This window comes from Sphaeramia orbicularis, chromosome 22 (genome assembly GCF_902148855.1).
Source record: "Sphaeramia orbicularis chromosome 22, fSphaOr1.1, whole genome shotgun sequence".
Lineage (NCBI taxonomy): Eukaryota > Metazoa > Chordata > Actinopteri > Kurtiformes > Apogonidae > Sphaeramia > Sphaeramia orbicularis.
In genome coordinates, this window is record NC_043978.1 from 51,647,140 (window position 1) to 51,666,099 (window position 18,960).

General features: G+C 40.4%; 1 protein-coding gene across 4 annotated transcripts in view; it reads right to left on the reverse strand.

The window, feature by feature from the left end:
* Positions 1-18,960, reverse strand: part of LOC115414076 (ELM2 and SANT domain-containing protein 1-like) — a 53,554-nt gene that overhangs the window by 22,026 nt on the left and 12,568 nt on the right. For all 4 annotated transcript variants that reach the window (XM_030127276.1, XM_030127275.1, XM_030127277.1 and 1 more), the window contains exons 2-7: positions 16,790-18,483; positions 13,134-13,403; positions 11,137-11,473; positions 8,953-9,013; positions 5,759-5,901; positions 4,091-4,194 (exon numbers count right to left, since the gene is read on the reverse strand). In XM_030127276.1, the coding sequence (XP_029983136.1) occupies positions 4,091-4,194; positions 5,759-5,901; positions 8,953-9,013; positions 11,137-11,473; positions 13,134-13,403; positions 16,790-18,217 (2,343 nt within the window). In that variant the 5' untranslated portion in view covers positions 18,218-18,483. The remainder of the gene's footprint in view (positions 1-4,090; positions 4,195-5,758; positions 5,902-8,952; positions 9,014-11,136; positions 11,474-13,133; positions 13,404-16,789; positions 18,484-18,960) is intronic.

The following is an 18,960-nucleotide window of genomic DNA, read 5'->3' on the forward strand; positions in this document are numbered from 1 at the left end:
AATCAAACACAGTTATCATGAGAATTAGAATTTAAACGGTAATACTAACCATCTGCAATTTTACCGCTGTTTATCGTTATACCGGTAATCGTTACATCCCTACTACGTCAATACAATATTGTGCAAAAGTCTTCGGCCTCCTTTAGTTTTGTTGTTTTTGTGGGTTAGAAATGAGCATCCATATTTATTCATCCTTCTCTTTTCTTCAGATTCAACAAGAAAATACAGTAAATTATGTGCACAGCCTTAAAAGACACACAGTAAATGGAACTAAATGGGTTCTAAAGGTTTAAGTGGTCATTTATATGAACCCTGTCTCCATGACAAGAAGCAGCACAAACAATTAGAAACATCTGCATTGGGTCGAATGAAACCTGGTATAAAACATCCGAAAATTATGGTGATGAATCTCATATTTTCTCATCTCATTATAAAAGGGTTAAAAACACGTTAAGTGCAAAGGAAGGTCCCACTTATTGATAGCATATTGGTTTATAGAAGCTGTTTTTTCTCAAAATCTTTTGTTTTTACTGCTGTACATCATTCATATATCTCCACATTGTATCTTAATATTGAGACTGAGAAATATACGTGTGTGGTCATTAGAACTTTACTAAACAAACAAGCCTAATGTTGCCCTAGGACTTCTGCATAGTTGTGAGAATTTCTGTGACATGTTGCTTGGTTGCAACAGCTGAACTTGCATACAACTGCAGCAAACGCAATTAAAATGCTTTATATTCTGTTTAATTATATATTTATAGTTATAGTTTAATCTTGGCAATAGGCGAAAACTCTGGGGAAAAAAAACAATCAGACTTTCTCCTGTCCGTTGTGCACAGCTCACAGTACATGCAGCTCCTCTGCTCTGTGTGGTGGCATCAGTCTGCCTCTGGGGAAATAACCCGAACCGTTTTACTACCTCAGTCATTTCAGCCCACCACAGCCTTCCAGGAGATAACACACTGACAGTCTACAGATCAGTCACATCCGTCCTGTAATCAGCCAGAGCTCACTTGACAATGTACAATCAGTCCATGTCATAAGGAGATATCAGGTTAAGGCAGGAAATGAACATGCAACTGCAATAACCAGATTACTTTGAACCTGGTCAGTGAAGCACGAGCCTCTTTTGAAGGAAGACACAAGTCAGACACAGTATGAAGCTGCAGAGAGGCAACGGCCTGATCACAATCCAGCTGTACAAGTATATTTGCATCAGTGATTGCAAACAGATCCCCCCAAAACCATTCCCAAAATGCTTCTTTGTCCATCTTATTACTAGATCTTGCAATCCTCCAAATTTGAAGAAAATCGGATAAAAACTGATAAAGTGGCGACCCAATGAGCGCGAAAACATCTGCACAATTTGACTGTTATGAGAGAGCAAAATGATTGTACACAATGTTTGGTACCTCAATAAATAATTCCTACTCAACTCCTGTGTCTTTTTTATTCCAAAATACACACATCACATTGCTTTTCATTTATTGATCATTTTTGTTGAACAGCTGTTTGATTATCAATTCTTATTTTCAGTATTAAGACAATCAACCATTTTGTTGTGCAAACCCTTCTTTTCCAGCCCTTTAATTGGAATAACAGAATGGGAACCTGTTCTTTCAGTATTATTAGGACTAAATATGCACAACTAGACAGATTCTGGTCTGCTCCCTGGCTGCAGAAAATTTGGGAACAATGTGTCAAACGGATGTTTATGTGGAACCGCATGTTTTCAATGGTGCATTGTTCACCCAAATTCATGTAGTGTCCGTACACCAATATACTTCCATCAATAATATGGACTATATGCCTTATAGATACACTGTTCTAACTTGTTCCCAAATGTTTCTTTCCTCCTGTACCAGGAAGACTTAGTTCCAGATGGAACACAGATGCCACCATGTGCTCAGACAGATTTCCATTCACATCTGGTAGAGTCCGTACACCAGTAGTGTCCGTACACCATATTCTAAATATGTGGCTCTGATTTGATTGTTTCTGTCAATATATGGAATTTTTCAGCACGCATGCTTTGGACACCACATCTATGCAATAAACAATGCATGATTCTCCTGAGTGCTGAAACATTTGTATATGTGTGTAGGCATTAAATATGGAGGCTATTAGGCTGGAGTGTCCGTACAGCCAAGAGTTTCTGATCTGACAGGGGTACAAGCCTGACACATTTATAGTAGACACCAGAATACAAAAATATTTTGGACTTCAAAAGAGAAATACCAGACAAATAAAATGGCCTGTCTGATTTTTGGATAGAGCATTATTATTTTTTCTCCATCTGTGCACCCTTTCTGGTACCCTGGATTGGGATCGGGCCGACCGTTATTTTCAGCACAAGGATGTAAGACGTTGTAAGTGATCGTCTCCTTCGCTGCATTAGCTGACAAGGTCTTTTAGAAGGTCCTGTGTACACATAAAAACTTGGTCAAACATATGCAAGACCAACAAATCCTAATCCTTTACCCTCATTATTACGTTTTCATTGAGTTTAAGAAATCAGGTTAGAGCAGAAAGCCAGCAATAACCCGGTTACTTCATGGATACAGGCCCACTGATTGGTGCACTGCAGTAATCTGTGCCTGTCCATTTTCCAAACACGACTTTAATCAATGCTTTAAAAAGGATGCTGAATATAAATATGCTTTAAGCGTGTTGTTTCATTAGGAAGTCATGTGAATGCTCTATGCTTATGGTCATTAATTATTCAGGAAAAAAATTAAAAGCAAAATCTAGCCCACTACTAACAACTATACTAATACTGAATCCTGTCATTTTAGTGTTTCCTTCAGGAACATTTTTTTGCAGTAGATGGAGAGGGTGTTATTGTAAGCGTGCACATAGTAATTATTTTAATCATATAGTTAAAAGATGATCTATTAACATGAAACTTTCTTTAATTAGTTGATTTTTAAATAAAGTTCAAATTTAAGAATTGTTTTCAAGTTCTTTACCTTGAATTTTTAAGAAATTCTACATTTAACACGACTATGCAGAGCTGAAAACATCCCAACGCTCCTTACTGCTTCCTCTGTTGTGTAGATGCACTGTAATTGCAAAAATGAGTTTTGCTTTTTACATAAGTAGTTTAGCAAAATGTTAAGCAGCTAGAGATAATGAGGATAGTAAAGGGAATTGACAAACTTTTACAGAATAATCTCCTGTTATTAGAAGATGCACTCTTGTTTTGAAGGACAGAAGCTCCTAATGGAGAATAAGAATCAGCAAATTTTAGAAACTGGCAACCGACAAGCTAAAAGCACCACAATTTTACAGAGAAAACCAATAAACAAACTAAAAGATGCACACATTTTACAGAGATAAACTACTAATGAGCTGAACACTGGACAAATTTTGCAGAAAGAAGCTACAAATGAGCTAAAAACTGCACAAATTGTAAAAAGAGATGCAACGAATAAGGTCAAAACTACAGCTCTTAAAGACAGAAGCTACAAAACGTTTTTAGTTTTTAACAAAAGCAAAACACTTAATAAAACCTTTTACGGACACGAGCTAAGAACAAGCTAAAAACTTTGAACGTAGTGCCTCTTTTCCATCCCTGATATTATTTTATTGGTCGTTGTCAGACACTTAATTCTGCCTTGTGTTTCTCATCTCAACTGGATGTCACAATGTCTCCATTTCTTGAATTTGTAGTTTTGCATTAAAAGTCCTCTGCAGCGTCATCAAATGCAACATCATGACAGAATATTTCATTTCTGAAGCAGCGGCCACATTCTTATTCCAAAGACAAGCCACCACTGCAAAAACTTCCGTTGCATCAACACGTCTTTAACAGTCTGTGTCATTTTTAAGACGGCGAATTTGAAATATAATGCACCGTAGGAGATGTTTTCAAAGGAACACATACTTTCTAGGTTTAGCGGGTCAAGGAAATTCTTAAGACAAAAAAGCATGTTGGTGTGTATGAGTAGGCATGAAGAAAACATGAATAAATAAAATAAAATAAACCACACTAAACTCTCCACAGCGCAGAACACTGCTCCCAGTCATTTTCATCTTAATCACAAAAAAAAAGCTTGGTCAATATGGATTGTTCTGTCATGCTCACCATTATATCCCCTTTGCACTCGTACAGACAATGGTGGGCTAACTCCTGGTTGGTGCCTCCTCCGCACAAAATACTGGAGCATGCCAGGTGCATGAGGTCTTCCACTGAAAGAGGACACAGCGTGGCCGTCAGCAACACAGGACAGAGAAAAACTGCACTTCTGGATCATTTCACATTCAGTGGCCAAATATTTTATGAGTAAGGCAGAAAGTGAATGTCAGGCAGTGTTTTTGATATTAAAAGTGTTTTTTATGAAGGACTGCATCCCAGCATGCCACCTGAAAACCACAGAACAAGTGGTTTAATGTAACAAAGTACTAGAGCCCGACCGATTAATCGAGCTGATTATAGCGTATCACCAATTAATCAACATCGGCCAATATGTAGCAGATATATGAACTTTTTTTGCTGCACGGAGATACTGTCGCTCGCTGCTCCTGTGTGTGTGTGTGTGTGTGTGTGTGTTGCCCGGAGAATAAGAAGAACTTTAAAGCGAGTTAGTTTCACTTTCACTCCCGCTATCACCCCCCCCACAAACACAATCACAGAGCTACCCCCGCCCGTCTTATGAAGTATTCACCCCCCCAACACACACCCATATCCATGCACTTCCTGTCTCCCTCACAGTTTCATTCTGCAGGTACACCTGGGTGTTAATAGTGTAGGGGAGACCGGGGACAGTTGTAACACAGGTCAGGTGTAACTCTTGCTGTTGCTCCAATCAGGAACAACTTAGGACTCACCTAATTCACTCAGCACATGCTCAGTTTAGTCCTTAGTCCACATGGGCAGTTGTAGTGCCGTGAGGCAGACACATCAAAATTTGTGAGTGAAAACAGAAATGTGTGGTAAGTAATATTTTTTGCTCTAATTATTTTTGTGATTGTATTGTTTGCATTTGGAAGTTGTGTAAATTATATTTGTGAGATAAACAAAGATTTATGCAACTGTTGATCCACCTGTCCACAATTATCTAATATAAGTTTATTATATCCTGTGTAGATCAGTGTTCTTATTTCATATATCGGCCAATATATCAGTTATCGGCCAATATCGGATAGTGGCCGATATATTGGATATCAGCTTTTTTAACCCCCAATATCGGTATCGGCCCCAAAAATCCCATATCGGTCGGGCTCTACAAAGTACATGTAATTCAAATGCTGTGTCTGAAGGAAATTTTAACATTCATGTGTTGCAAAAATGTACATGTAGGTATAGTTTTTTTCTATTATATGTGATACTTGAGGTACAAAAGTACAAAGAGCAAAAAAACACGTTAGATACCCATTTTTAAGAAGAAATGACAGGTTCTGAAAATAGATTAATAGGCTAAACAGAAAACAAATGATAGACTTATAAAAAATAACTGCTTAATTTACTACATTAAAAAAACAATTGTTAGATTAATCAATAAAAAGCAGAGATGTGCCTGTTGCAAAATTCTGAGATGATGTCACTGACTTAGTGATGCCAATGTTATTTTCTGTTCATCCAAGCTTATGTTCCAGAGAAAAATCACAAATCTTCAAAAACCAGCTAATACTGACATCTGGCCGACATACCGGTGCACTCCTGATAACAAGTAATAACGAACATCTGATGTTGAAAAACAATCTACAAATGATGGTGGTATTTTTAAGACAATACGTAACTATCATAACTTACCTTTCTCTTGATAATCTGGTTTTTCCTCCAGTTCATCTAGTGGAGCCCAGACAAGCTCGGCTCGATGCTGATCGAGCTCGACAGCTGACCGCTGCCTCAGCTCTGGCACCTCGGCCTGGTACCGCAACCCGATGTTTATCCGTCTGGAAACAGGACATCAGGGAGACCAATGAGACCGGAGCCCATTCAGGTTGAATCGGATCTATTTAAAATGACCCCAGAGCCTCTCAAGTGTTTATTCACCCTTAAATATTTTAGTCAAGACGGCATATATCTTTATCAAGTTCCTTTTAAGAGCAAAGCTTTTCAATATTTTATTCCTGAGATCATATTTTGATTTCCTTGCTTTTCTTTCTGCCATGATCTTAAAATAGTCCCAGCCAGATTGGTGAGGCACTCTGGCTCTGAGCACCGCAATTCTTGTGCTGTCTTGTAATCCAGGCTTGTGCAGCTCTCAGCGTAAAGAGCAAAATGCAAATATATCCTCCACTTTCACATCTCAATAGACAAAAAGAAACACCGCTCATTCTGGTGCAGTCATGGTCCAGAATAACACAAAAGGACAGGAAAATGATGGATCCATTTGTCAAAAGGCGGGCATGCCAACTGAACCCAGATCTGTGAGTTCTAGATGATACTGCATTACAAGCACAGACCACCCTGTTTAAGGACGGACCCTCCCTCCCCTATAGTTCTAGCAGGTCTGCAGTATTTCCAGCACAGGGTCTGTGTGTATCTGGAGGCCTGTTCCCAGATGAACTGCCCAGGCTCTTGTGCGGTGGAGTGGTTGGAGTACAGCAGGCCCAGCAAGAGCATGATTTATGGGAAGCCTGGCTGAACTGTCCCTGACGAACTGCTGAGCGCCTGGAAAAAGTCAGGAACAGCTCGCTCAGTGCAACCTCCATAAACACTCCACAAAATGATACGAATCTACATGATAAAAAGACAGCTTCAGTGATGGCTTAAAGGTCAGACATGATGGAGTATCACTGTCCTTAACGCTGCTCTTCTCTGCTAATTATGAGCTTTCCAATCCGTCAGAGGCAGCGTTTCCAATTATGGGATAACCTGGCAACGGGCCAAGCTGAACACAAAGTCTTACTTGACATAAGCTGTTTACATGGATTGTTAGTAATACCCTGCATTACTGTACCTGAAATGAGAGCTTATGAATCTGTGTATCATTCGTTCATTCGTTTTTCAATTTAAAACCAAAAATCAATTTTTCATTTTCAAAACCAGAATGAAAAAGGGATAACCGTTCGTTTTTCTATTTCCTGATTTTGTGCTGAAATGAAAAATATAAAACATGGATAAGGACCGTTTCATCCGATTTGGCTACTTTCGATACAGTTCAGTTGTCCGACCCGGAAGTAGTCGTTACAAGGGAAAAAATAAACAAACGGAATCATGGCCGGACTGGAGCGAAGCGGGGAGCACAGCTTGGTTCTGAGTTCTGTAAATGAAACTAGTTCCATGATCCTCAAAGGGAACTGGTTCCGAGATCCTTAAACAGAACGGGTTCGCTCCTGTCTGGATCAGCGACTGCTGGCCCATTGACTGAGAAAATCAGAGCCAAATTTTTATTTTTTCAAAATACAGTATAAAGTAAGTTTTAAAAAGCTGCCCCTGTTTTTCTGAATTAACGAGATACTGTTTTCTGCAAAAAATTAAATTTAAAAACAGAGCCGAATGTATTTTCTTTGTGTGAATGCAATACGCTTCTGTACGAATCAAACAGCTGCTTAATTATAGCAAAATATTCCTCCAGTCCGGCCATGATTCAGTTTGTTTATGTTTTCCCTAGTTACGACTACTTCCGGGTCAGACAACTTAACTATATCGAAAATAGCAAAGTCGGATGAAACGGTCATTATCCGTTTTTTCCATTTTTCATTTGAGCACAAAATTGGGAAATGGAAAAACGAACCGTTATCCGTTTTTCATTCTGGTTTTGAAAATGAAAAACAAAAAAAACCAACTTGTTTTTTTGTTTTTTGTTGTTAAATTGAAAAACGAATGAACGAATGATACACGGATTCTTATGGGGCACTGGTTACGTAAAACAGATTTTATTTGATAGGAATAGTCAAAGAATTAACAGGAAACAAAACAGATAAGTTCATTTGTTTATGCGTCTTCTCTACTTTGCATGATTTAAACTTAAACTGAAAGGCCTGCTGACTTGAATATGTTATTTGCACAAGGTGGGTGTAGTAAGCTTTGGCCTACACCTTTTTGGTCAACACTGTTTGCTTTCATATTACATTAAATCCCTATTGTGCATTTCTTCTGAAAGCCTCTGGAGGTGTGGTATGATGTAAAAATGTACACATGAAATCAAATGTTGTTCATCCACAGAAGGTTAAATAAAGTCCAAGAATATACTAGTAAGACAATTACACTATTCTACACTATAAGTCTCAGTTTTTGGGACAAAAAGCACATGTGCTATACTAGAAATTCAGAAATAAAGGCAAAATTAAATGTAATTTTGTGATTGTTTCACAGCAGAATGTAGGACAAATGGATGGATATGAATGGATGGATGTGAGTGTTGAGTATTGTTAAAAGGGATCTCAGTTTTCTCACAGTCATTTATTCAATTATTCTACTAAACCTACATTCTGACATCTCACAGATCAGTCACTCATTCTGCTCAACAAAAGTGAAGAGATTTTTTTTCCGATAATGAAAATAAATGTTTTAATTGCTTTCACAAACCACCAAACTTGTATTCTGTGTGCGTTTACCTTATAGAGCGCTGTCATAGGCCAGTGAGGTACCCTTCAGCCATTAGCTGAAACCACTTTATGTCCGTCGCTCGACAGTTAATATGGACTTGTTATGACAGGATGCACTTTTATTGAGAGACATTCGACTGCCTAGTTAGACTGGAAAGCAAATGCTGGCACTATGCTAGACGATGATGACGGGAGGGAAGATTCCAGTTGTAAAAGCGGGCTGCTTTGACAGACAGGTTTAAAATTTCAAGTAATCAGTGTCCTCTTTCAAGGCATTTCATGATTCAGCCCAATGTTATGGCCTGAATAATGGATTGCAGATCTGGTACACTCGCTCTGGTACGGCATGCTTTTGAGTATCCATTTAATTTCTCAGAAAAATGACACACCAACCCCAACATGCCCTCAAAATGGAAGAGGATTTTTGTTTATTTTTTGGGATGTACTCACGGTTCGATGCTAACTGGAGTAGCCTCACTCATAAGAACTGGTGGTGTGATGTCACAGCTGTCTAAAGGAGCAAGCACAAAACAAACATACAGTCAGTGACATAACAATACAGGACTGTTACACATAATCGGAGTAAAATATTTGTTACATCTTTGTATTAAAGAATACCAAATAGAATACACCAAGTCACTTTTTTTGCTATATTTAGGGTAGGGCTGCATGATTAATCGATTTTAAATCGAAATCGGATTTTTTGATTTGGACGATTTTTAAAAAAAGGAAATCGTCAAATCGATTTCATCTCTCTCATGCCTCCGGGCAGTGCGCCTGCGGGCTACCGTAGGCTCCTCCTCCAGGCTACCGTAGGCTCCTCCTTCTATCTGTGACAGCAGTCTTTCACAGAAGTTTGTGTAATGACCGGACATTAAATCTGTTCATGATCCCGCAGTACTTAAGCAATATAAGCCATGGTTTCACGCACTGATCGCCCAATTTAAATAGAACCACATGTGGATCACTCATATTTAAATAGAACCACATGTGGATCACTCATATTTAAATAGAACCACATGTGGATCACTCATATTTAAATAGAACCACATGTGGATCACTCATATTTAAATAGAACCACATGTGGATCACTCATATTTCGTGGTCCACACACACGACTGATGCCTGTCACTGACTTACATTGGTATCACTTCTATGGGCCCAGATATTACAAAAAGGACAAAAAAAACTTTTTTTTAAAAAAATAATTAATTTACTTCTCTTAATTGCTAAATTTTTCATTCAATAATGTAAGTTCTGTAACACAGAACCAAATATTATTTATTTTTTGAAAGATGCTGAACTTTATTTAACGCTGTTCGATAAATCTGGAACCAAAAAGGCTGTAAAAACCACCAGTATTTGCTCTGATTTGGACATTGGATTGTAGTGGATTCCCCCTGGCAAACTTGATGTTATTTTCTTGTTGTATACATTGTTTGTCTACTCTACTTCATTCAATAAAGAGTTAATGAAAATAAAATAAACTTCTGTGGGTTGATCATGTGATCCCATCACAGATTTGAGGTCGGAGCAGTGCCTTGCATTGTGGGCTGCTCATGAAAATGACACGATGACTTCTGTTGTCTTTTGTAGTTTTACCCAAAAATCGAAATCAAAACTCGAGTTTTTAGAGGAAAAAAAATTAGGATTTTATTTTTTGCCAAAATCGTGCAGCCCTGATTTAGGGTATTGGATGCTTACAATTTTTTAGACCTTTTCATATGCAGGCATTGCATTAAATAAGTGACCAGGTAAAAGGGTAAGTAGTTTGTTTGTGGTCCTGTGCAGTGGTATGTTTTGGGAAATCGGGTAAGAGTAAGGTTAATCTACATTTTGCCAACAAGTAAAGGCAAGTAGAAATTAAAGAACCGTAAGTTCAATCATGTGTCCTTGTATCATAATGTGTTCATGCTGTTCTCTTCACTACTAACTTTTACAACTACAGAGACTTTGACCTTTAACAACCAGATCTGTTCAGTTCGTCCTCGAGTCCAAGTGAACATTTGCACCTAATTTGAAGGCATTCCCTCAAGACGTTCCTTATATCATGGCTTGTCAAAGGTAATAAGGACTGACACACACACAAACTCTCTTACAAGTTGTTTAGGAATTTATAACTTCAGAGATGTGGCCTCAGACGCAGAAGACCTTAACCCACATTGACAAAAAGAAATTACAGGACGGAGGCAAAAGCTCAACACTGCCCCAGGCCAATTTAAATGTTGAATTTGTGAATGTTTTACTTGTAGCTGTTCTTCTTTTAGGTAATTTATTTATTTTATATTTAATTTTCCATGCTTTTACACCACTGTTTACCCAAGTTTCTGGTAATTCCTTCAATGATTTTTGGTTTTATTGTTCACTGAACTTATCACCTCTGTGTTTTTTTGGTTATTTTACAAATTACCTCATTATATTCCGTGATTAAATGAAAGCTGTAAGAACTAAGTGAGACTTCACAAATTCTTTACAAAATTGAAAATAAGACCATTTAGGATGACTGCAGACATCTTGATATGACAGGATAAGACCATTTTATTACGGTCTAATGTTTATGTGGTGCTGAGTAAGTTTAGAAATGCTCCAAACACTTCAACAAGGGTTTGTTCACTTCAGGTTTTTTGTACTTACTGGAACGCAACAGGCTGCGCGTAGCCGATTTGGGTGTTGCGGGCGGCGGCAGGCCCTGACCGCTGGCTGCAGACGACAGGAACGTAGAGAAGTAGAGGCCCGAGCCCTCACGGACAGGGCTGAGGATGGGCGGTGGCGTATACGGGGGCATGGTGAGGGGGTTGTCTGCAAGGCGGACCGGGGAGCGGAGGTGGCTCTGGTAGGGTGTGATGCTGGAGTAGACGGGCGGGGCGATGAATATGGCAGGTTTGGGCGGTGGGATAAACAAAGGCTCGGGTCTGGGACGCCGTTTGGACTTTTTGGCCTCGTCGTCTTTCTCCCCCTCTGTCCCACCATTCTGGTACAAAAGGAAATTTACATTAAATCAAACATGGAAAGTGTATTCACTACTTATTCAACAGTAAATGCCCAGAAACGTCTGGTTTCTTCTTGCTTATCCCATAAAATCCTAGAGAGGGAAAACATCACCCCAACCCTAAACAGGACGGTACATAATGTACAGTAAGCCGGTTCTATACAGTAATGCAGCTAAACCCTGATAATCTGCCTGATCTGGGACAGGGTGACCAGTTCACCAAATCCACCCCCACCCCAAATGAAAGAAATAAAAGCAGAAAACTATGGAGGGTTGAAATGGGGGCAGGGGAGACATGTGGTGGGGGGAAGGGACTGTGTGGCCAAAATACAAGGATTTAATAACTGGAGGATAACAGTAAAGCACTTCCTCACTCTCTGGAAATGATGATTTTTTTTGTCAGATAATTGTAGTAGACAGATAACAGCATGCTAGTCAACACAATAACATAAGAATACTGGCAAAAACTTCACACCTGATGAAGCTATGTTTTGAATGGTAAACAGTAATTCACAACGATATCTGCATTTGAACTGTATCTCTGGGCTTCTGTACTGAGTAGTGTCAGTTACTGGGTGGAGGAGGACAAGGTCTGTTCAGGGAAAAATATAGAACAAGAGCTAACAGTACCAATAAAATGACAGGCCCTTCCTCTTATAGATATGTCTCCCAAAAATAAAGTTTAGAACAGTCCAAGTGTTTGGATATGTAGAACAATGAATGTCAAGCTTACAGTGCAGATCTTCTCTACAGTAACAGTGACAACCTTTATCTGCATGGAAACCACTTTTTAACATTATCTGGGGGAATAAAGGTGGTGATACTTTTCAGGATTGTAATGAGGCAAATGCACTCCTATTTAATCCTTCCCAAGGTTGTCTCTTGATTCAACTGTGAAAAACAGTCTCTGTTTTTGACTTCAGAGGAAGATCAGGTTGTCCAGCATGCAGAGCTCCCTAGGAGTCAGATTTAAAGGACCGTTCACCCCATTTTGTATTGATCTGGAATGCTCCAAAACAGATATTCATATATCTATCTGTGACTACAAAAAGCACAAGCTGAATTCAATAATGAAAGTCTGAAGATTTACTGGACGCAGGACAATACATAAACTGGGAAAAGGGTTTGGGTTAATGCTCTTGGTGCTTCAAGTTATCAGTATATGCATTGGAAATCTAGCCACAGACCACATTTAACAGATTTAGCAGGGATCAGACGTCAAATTGGATTGGTTTAGGATCCATATCACTCTTTCCATCCCTATGAAAATGTCAGCTAATGGAATTAACGGGTACAATCACCAGCAGACCTGGCTCTACACGTTTTACATAATCACTCGCACCTTGTACCTTATGGACAAAAGAACATCAAATGTTGTTGACAGAGCTTCCTGCAGCTGAGAGGACCGTAACCTCACATTGGAAATGTCATCATGACTTTTCAATAGTCCACAGGCTTCTGTGCTTGTTAGATATTTCTTATGTTTAACTGCAACCAGGAACTTGTTATGCTGAATATTATTTTTTAACATTGCAACAAAAAATATGAAGCAAAAAAAAAAAAAAAAAGACAAAAGACACGATACACCAAACTCTAAAGGCAAAGCTAAAAAACACCACGAACAAAACATAGGTGAACCTACCTGTTCTGAGCTTTCTGACAATGAGTTTCGAAGTGAGCGCCTACGGGTGACGATGACCGAAGGCTTGTGGTCAGCACGGGGGTCCTGAGGGTTGGCGGTTCGGGAGGGCCAGCTAGCAGCCAGCGCCGCTTCGTCCGTGTCGGGGGAGGAGGGATCATGCCTTCGTACTGGGACAGACACGGGGATGACAAGAGGAAGCAGGCTGTCGTCCCGAGGCCTCTTAGCGTTCAAAGCACCTACTTCAGGGGGGCTCCAAGGCCTATGGGGCTCCTAAAGAGGACGGGGGATACAGTTAGACGGCCTGTTTCCTCTGTGGACTTTTACGAATGTAGCAAGGCAATGCCCACCACTGCAAACATAAACAATGGAATGCAGTTTGAACATTTTCTAAAACTAAAGTAAGGCTAATCCTGATGCTTTAAAACTAATAATTAAGATAATTTTCGACATTACAGCTTCAATTTTAAACATATCTAATCAGATATGAAACAAAACTCGAATCACCGCTCAAAGATATACAACCGTATTGAAATTCCAAAGCAAAAATTCAACATGCTTCCTATTCAGCACAAATGCTTCGATCTTGTAAATATGGCTTTTAGACTTGAATATTTTGAGATGCATGTTTTATACACAGTAAGGTTATTATCGTTAACGAAAACTAACGAAATGACGAAAACTAGAATTGAAAAAACGTTTTCATTAACTAAAATAAAAAAAAACTATAATTAAAAGAAAAAAACCTAACTAACTGAAACTGTATTGTGTGTTTACAAAACTAACTAAAATTTATAAAAATTATGGATAAAATTCCCTTCATTTTTGCTTTTGTCAATGTCGGATTAATATGAAATTGATTTATTTCACTCTAGCAATTTTAGCTGTTGGCACCATGTGACACTTTACTGTGCATCACTTGGTTTCCAGTCGTCTTCTGGTCCCCACTCTACCTGGAAACATGGAGACTACAGCAGCAGAGTCCTGTCTGGGATTTATTTGAATACGACGGCAAAGAAGAGAAAAGATATGAAAAAACTAAAACTAAGCATTTAGAAAAAAACAAAAACTAATAAAAAGTAGCAAACCTGCTCTAAAAACTAATTAAAACTAACTGAATTGGAAAAAAAAAAACAAGTCAAACCTAAATAAAACTAAACTAGAATGAAAAATCCAAAACTATTATAACCTTGATACACAGCATGGCCAAAAAAGTCCTCATCTGGATTTAACCAAGTGAATAGTTCTGATCCTTCCGTTGGATAATTACTGGAATGATTAATATGTTTCAGCTGTAACAAGTGTTTTAATCCTAACTGATGCAGTGAGTGGGCTCTCGTTTCTTCAACAGCCATCAGTTCAGGACAATGGAAGAAGGTCATGTGGTCTGATGAGTCCAGACTGATCCTGTTCCAGAGTGATCAGTCATCAGGGTGAGAAGAGAGGTAGATAAAGTGATTACCCATCATGCCTAGTGCCTACAGTACAAGTCTGTAGGGGCAAGGTTATAATCTGGGGTTGCTTCAACTGGTCAGGTCTAATTTCAGCAACACATGTATGTCCAAAAAAAAAAAAGATACTTATCAAAAATGATGCCATGGTGCTTGTGTGCTGTAATCAAAACTAAATGCAGTGCATAAAAATACGGTTTCATTTATTTTTCCCATACATTTGGGGGTTTTAAAAATCACGGTAAATCAGGGACTCTCAAACCTTTTCAGCTCCAGAGTCAAAAGACAAATTTCATGTCTCCTAACAATCCAAACAAATCCCTAATGGAGTCCTTTAACTACATTTTTAATGAGACTTCCACTGCCAAAAGCTGTCAAATTGTCAACATAGTAAATATTACAGAGAAATATTAGCTAGCAACACGCAAATCACACAAACAAACAACTCAAATGATAATATGCAAACACCCTGACTGGTTTAGTGTTCCTGTCAAAACACTGCGTCTTCAAAGTCTCTTTACTGTACAAGAAACAGCCCCATTTCAGACAACTAGGCCTGAAAACGGACATTTGGAGCGAGTGTACACAGGGAAGGGAAAATGAAGGATCTGTGTGGTATTTTGAACTGAAACTTAACACACTCTAGGGATGTGTGCCACTTATATTAACATGTTAATAAGGTCTAAAATATATCACCTTTAACTCAAATACAGTAAACCATAAATGACCTACTTGAGTGACAGAAAGCTTAAATATGTCTCTTGTAATACATATGTCTCTTTGTTGTCTCGATTAAAAGTTTGTTTTTTTTCCCCAAACTAACAGTGTTTCCCAATTCTTCAAATTCATATTATACAATGTCTGACATAAATTTAGCTTTGTGCATATGAGATAACTAGCTAAGATCTACTTAGTAGGAAAAAACAATTATTTTCAAAGCAATTTTATGATCTTACACAGCCTGCTTTTGCATAATACATTACAATCAAAACAAGCTCAATAAGACTTTGAAGCTAGATATAAGATTATTAAATCAGGAGTTTTGCACTTAAGTGACAGACCTTGCATCCAAGTCAAAGGAACTGTCCGAAAAAGCATTCTCCACATTTTTCCTTTGAGAAACCATAATGAGTGGGCATGAGCAGCACGCTTCAGAGCAACGATCAACACTGGAGCTACTTCAAAGCTGTCGAAGCCACCACATCACAGGCAGATAAAGACACATGCATACTGCCACTGCACACTACATTCTCCTGGGCACAGAGGCATGCCGCTCTGCTGCTACGCTGGATGTGTGCTCATTATACCGCTGGTGGAAAACTCCAGCGCCTACACCAGAGCAAGAGAGAGATTTTCTGCTGAGCACTGCAGGCAGGGTAGCCCTGCGCCCCTCCCTGTGCAGTGGGAGGAGGGAGGCCAGCTGAGGCCAGGGCTGGAGTTTCTCTCCTTTGATGGGATGGGGGGAGGTGTGCAGGCATGTAACTAAACACACCGTCTGTATGATCCGCTACCCATGAGGCAAATCCAGGCCACAGCCATACTGACTTAGTGCTGTTTGGCAACAGGACTGGTTGCACAATCAGCACATTTATCTCATAAACACAGATAAGGGTATGACTTCATGGATCAGTTATGGCTATTTATTGGGACCATATTGTGAAATTTGAAAAGTAGTTTATGAAACTGTTTACACTGTGAGAATATCTATAATGTAAAGTCTTGGGTTGGCTGGAGATTTCACCCACAAGGCTGAGCAGCTCAGTTCTGCGGTGTAAGTTCGTTGGGCGTTGATTACATTCAGCATCTCTTCCAACACATTACAAACAACACAAGTTTTGGCACAGTTTTCCTGGCAGCTGCAATAGACCGTTTGTTCTACTTCCCGCTCTTGTTCTGGGAGCTCGAGTCCCAGTGCAATTATATCCTGGGATAACACTAGGAACATTTTCAGTGCTCACCGAGATATTTGCAATTATGAGTTTTTAGCTTGCAGTGACAAGTTTAGATATAGATTCAGAACACTCAGTTCTTTGCTGTTCAGATTTATTCTGTGGTTCTTATGCTTTAAGAGGAAACAGCTGAGAAACAGCTGAGTGAGCAAAACAGCCAGAGAAACAGAAAACAAACAAAGGCAAGAGACAGAAGAGAATTGACACAGGTCAAACAACTACACTGGAAGAGGGACGAAATTAATTAAAAGTAATTTACCTTGACAACATGTGATGGGAGGGAATCCATTTCTGAGGCCTTCTGAGCAAGAGTCTCCAGGTTGGCTTCCTGGGATACCCTGCGTTTCCTGCGAGTACTCTGGATGACCCCGGTTGGGGCTGCCTGGATGTCACGAGCCCCGTTCTGGGAGCCCTGTGCTCCAGGGGCAGTCTGATCTGAAGAGACCAGGAAAGGGTTGTCAGATGGGGCTCCGCCTTCCTTGGAAAGTCGCCGTGATCTGCGGAGCTGCTGCTGGGACTGGAGCTGTGTCTGGGGCTGGGACTGGGACAGGGCTTCAGACTGGAATGGGGGCTGCAGTGGGTCAGACGGCTGCTGAGGCTCCGGGGTAATGTCCTGGATAATGGGTTCTTGGATCTTTGGGGGAGCTGGGCCAGATGACTCCTGGGAGTGTACCACCACCGGCTGTGGGTGCGGGTGAGGGTGTGCATTTTGTGCAGCGGGGTAATAGTCAAGCACATGAGGGTTTTGTTGTTGCAACTGCTGATGTTGCATTTGCTGCTGAATCTGGAGCTGTTGCTGCTGCTGCTGTTGTTGCTGCTGTATCTTTTGTTGTTGCTGCTCATGCTGTATTTGTTGCTGCTGTAGCTGTTGCTGTACATGCTGTTGATGCTGAATGATCTGTTGCTGCTGCATTTGATGGTGCTGCTGCTGGAACTGCTGCTGGATAATGTGGTGTTGCTGCTGTTGCTGGCGTTGGATTTGCTCTTGCTTCTGCAGCGGCTGTAGCGGGTGCGGGGGCTTTGCCTGTGTCGAGTAGTTAGGTGGGTTAGGAAGGGTCGCCCTGTTGCCTTGAAAGCCCTGATAGTAGGCAGGTAAGTGTTGCTTGGGTTGACCGAAGGCCAGCTGGAAGGGCTGCAGAACAGAGCTCCCTCCTGCGTGGGACGCGCTGTGCTGCTGCGTGTTCAGAGCCCCGGGTTTTAACGTCTCTTGAAAGGCCTGGGGCTGCTGTTGAGAAGAATCATGCATGGACTTCACAAATGCAGGCTGGGTTCTTGTTTCTGTTCCTCCGACATAATTTGCAAAGTTCTGCCCCCAGTTGGTCATGGCAGTCCACGTTGCCGCTCTCTGCTGCTGGGATAGCGACGGCTGCTGCTGCTGGCTGGGCTCCTGATGAGCCCACTTCATAGGCACGGTCTGCTGATAATGACCCCGACTCTGGTCACCCTTATCTGGGCTGAAGATAACAGAATTGAGGTACATGTGAGTTCCCTCTGGATTTGAGGTCACAGTACTTGCAGCTTCACTCTGTCCGGGGTCTGCAGAACTGCCACCGGGGACGTAATAGGAGCCTTCAGGGTGCTGAGGAGTCTCCTTCATTGCACTGCTTTGATCGTTGAAAAATGTGATGCGTTTGCCTGTTCTTTTAGTGCTGGCTTTCTGCTGGGCTGGTACACTCATGACGTGCATGAATAAGCCGAGCCAGGTGTGGATCTTCAGTCTCTTAAATATTTCTCCACTGAATGAGTCAATCTGAAAAATCTAGCCAAAAAAATAAACAAAAAGTGTACCCTTCTGTAGGGTAGTCACAGGTAAATGTCAACCAGTAAAACTACATTGATGACAGGATCCTCTTCTCCTTTCGGCAGTTGATTGTGATCCACTCAGAAGCTGCTGGCCTGGGGTGGGCAGATCCGAAGAAGTCTGTGTGTTTTTCCTCATTCATGGGAAACACCCTGTGCAGAGAAAATGAGAGGTCATGCATTGAGCCATCAGACTAAAAAGGGGTCCTCAGGGGGGTGGGAGGTCTTATTATCACCCCCGCCTCAGTCATGTAAAAACCTGCTGTTTGCTTTTTCAACAATAGGCCTCCACTGAAAGGTATCGTGTGTGAGAATAGAAAAGGGGAGGGGGTGGGTCTAAACAGTATCTATTATTCTCTGAGCTCACATGACACTGGGGTAAGTTCCTGCATGCAGGCAAACACTGATACTAATAACTAGGGCTGAGTACCCATACTTTTTTGGAAATGACCAAATGGCTTGGATGGTGTTAGCGATCAAAAAAAGTTTTTGCTTGATACCATGTCAGTCCAAGTTCCTGCAGCATTTGTGCAAAGCTTTCATACAGTTAATAGTGGTATTATTTTAATAGATAAGTTACGTTAAGTAGGTTTATGTTTTACCTTGTAAGGCAAGTTTGAGTGGTCAAAT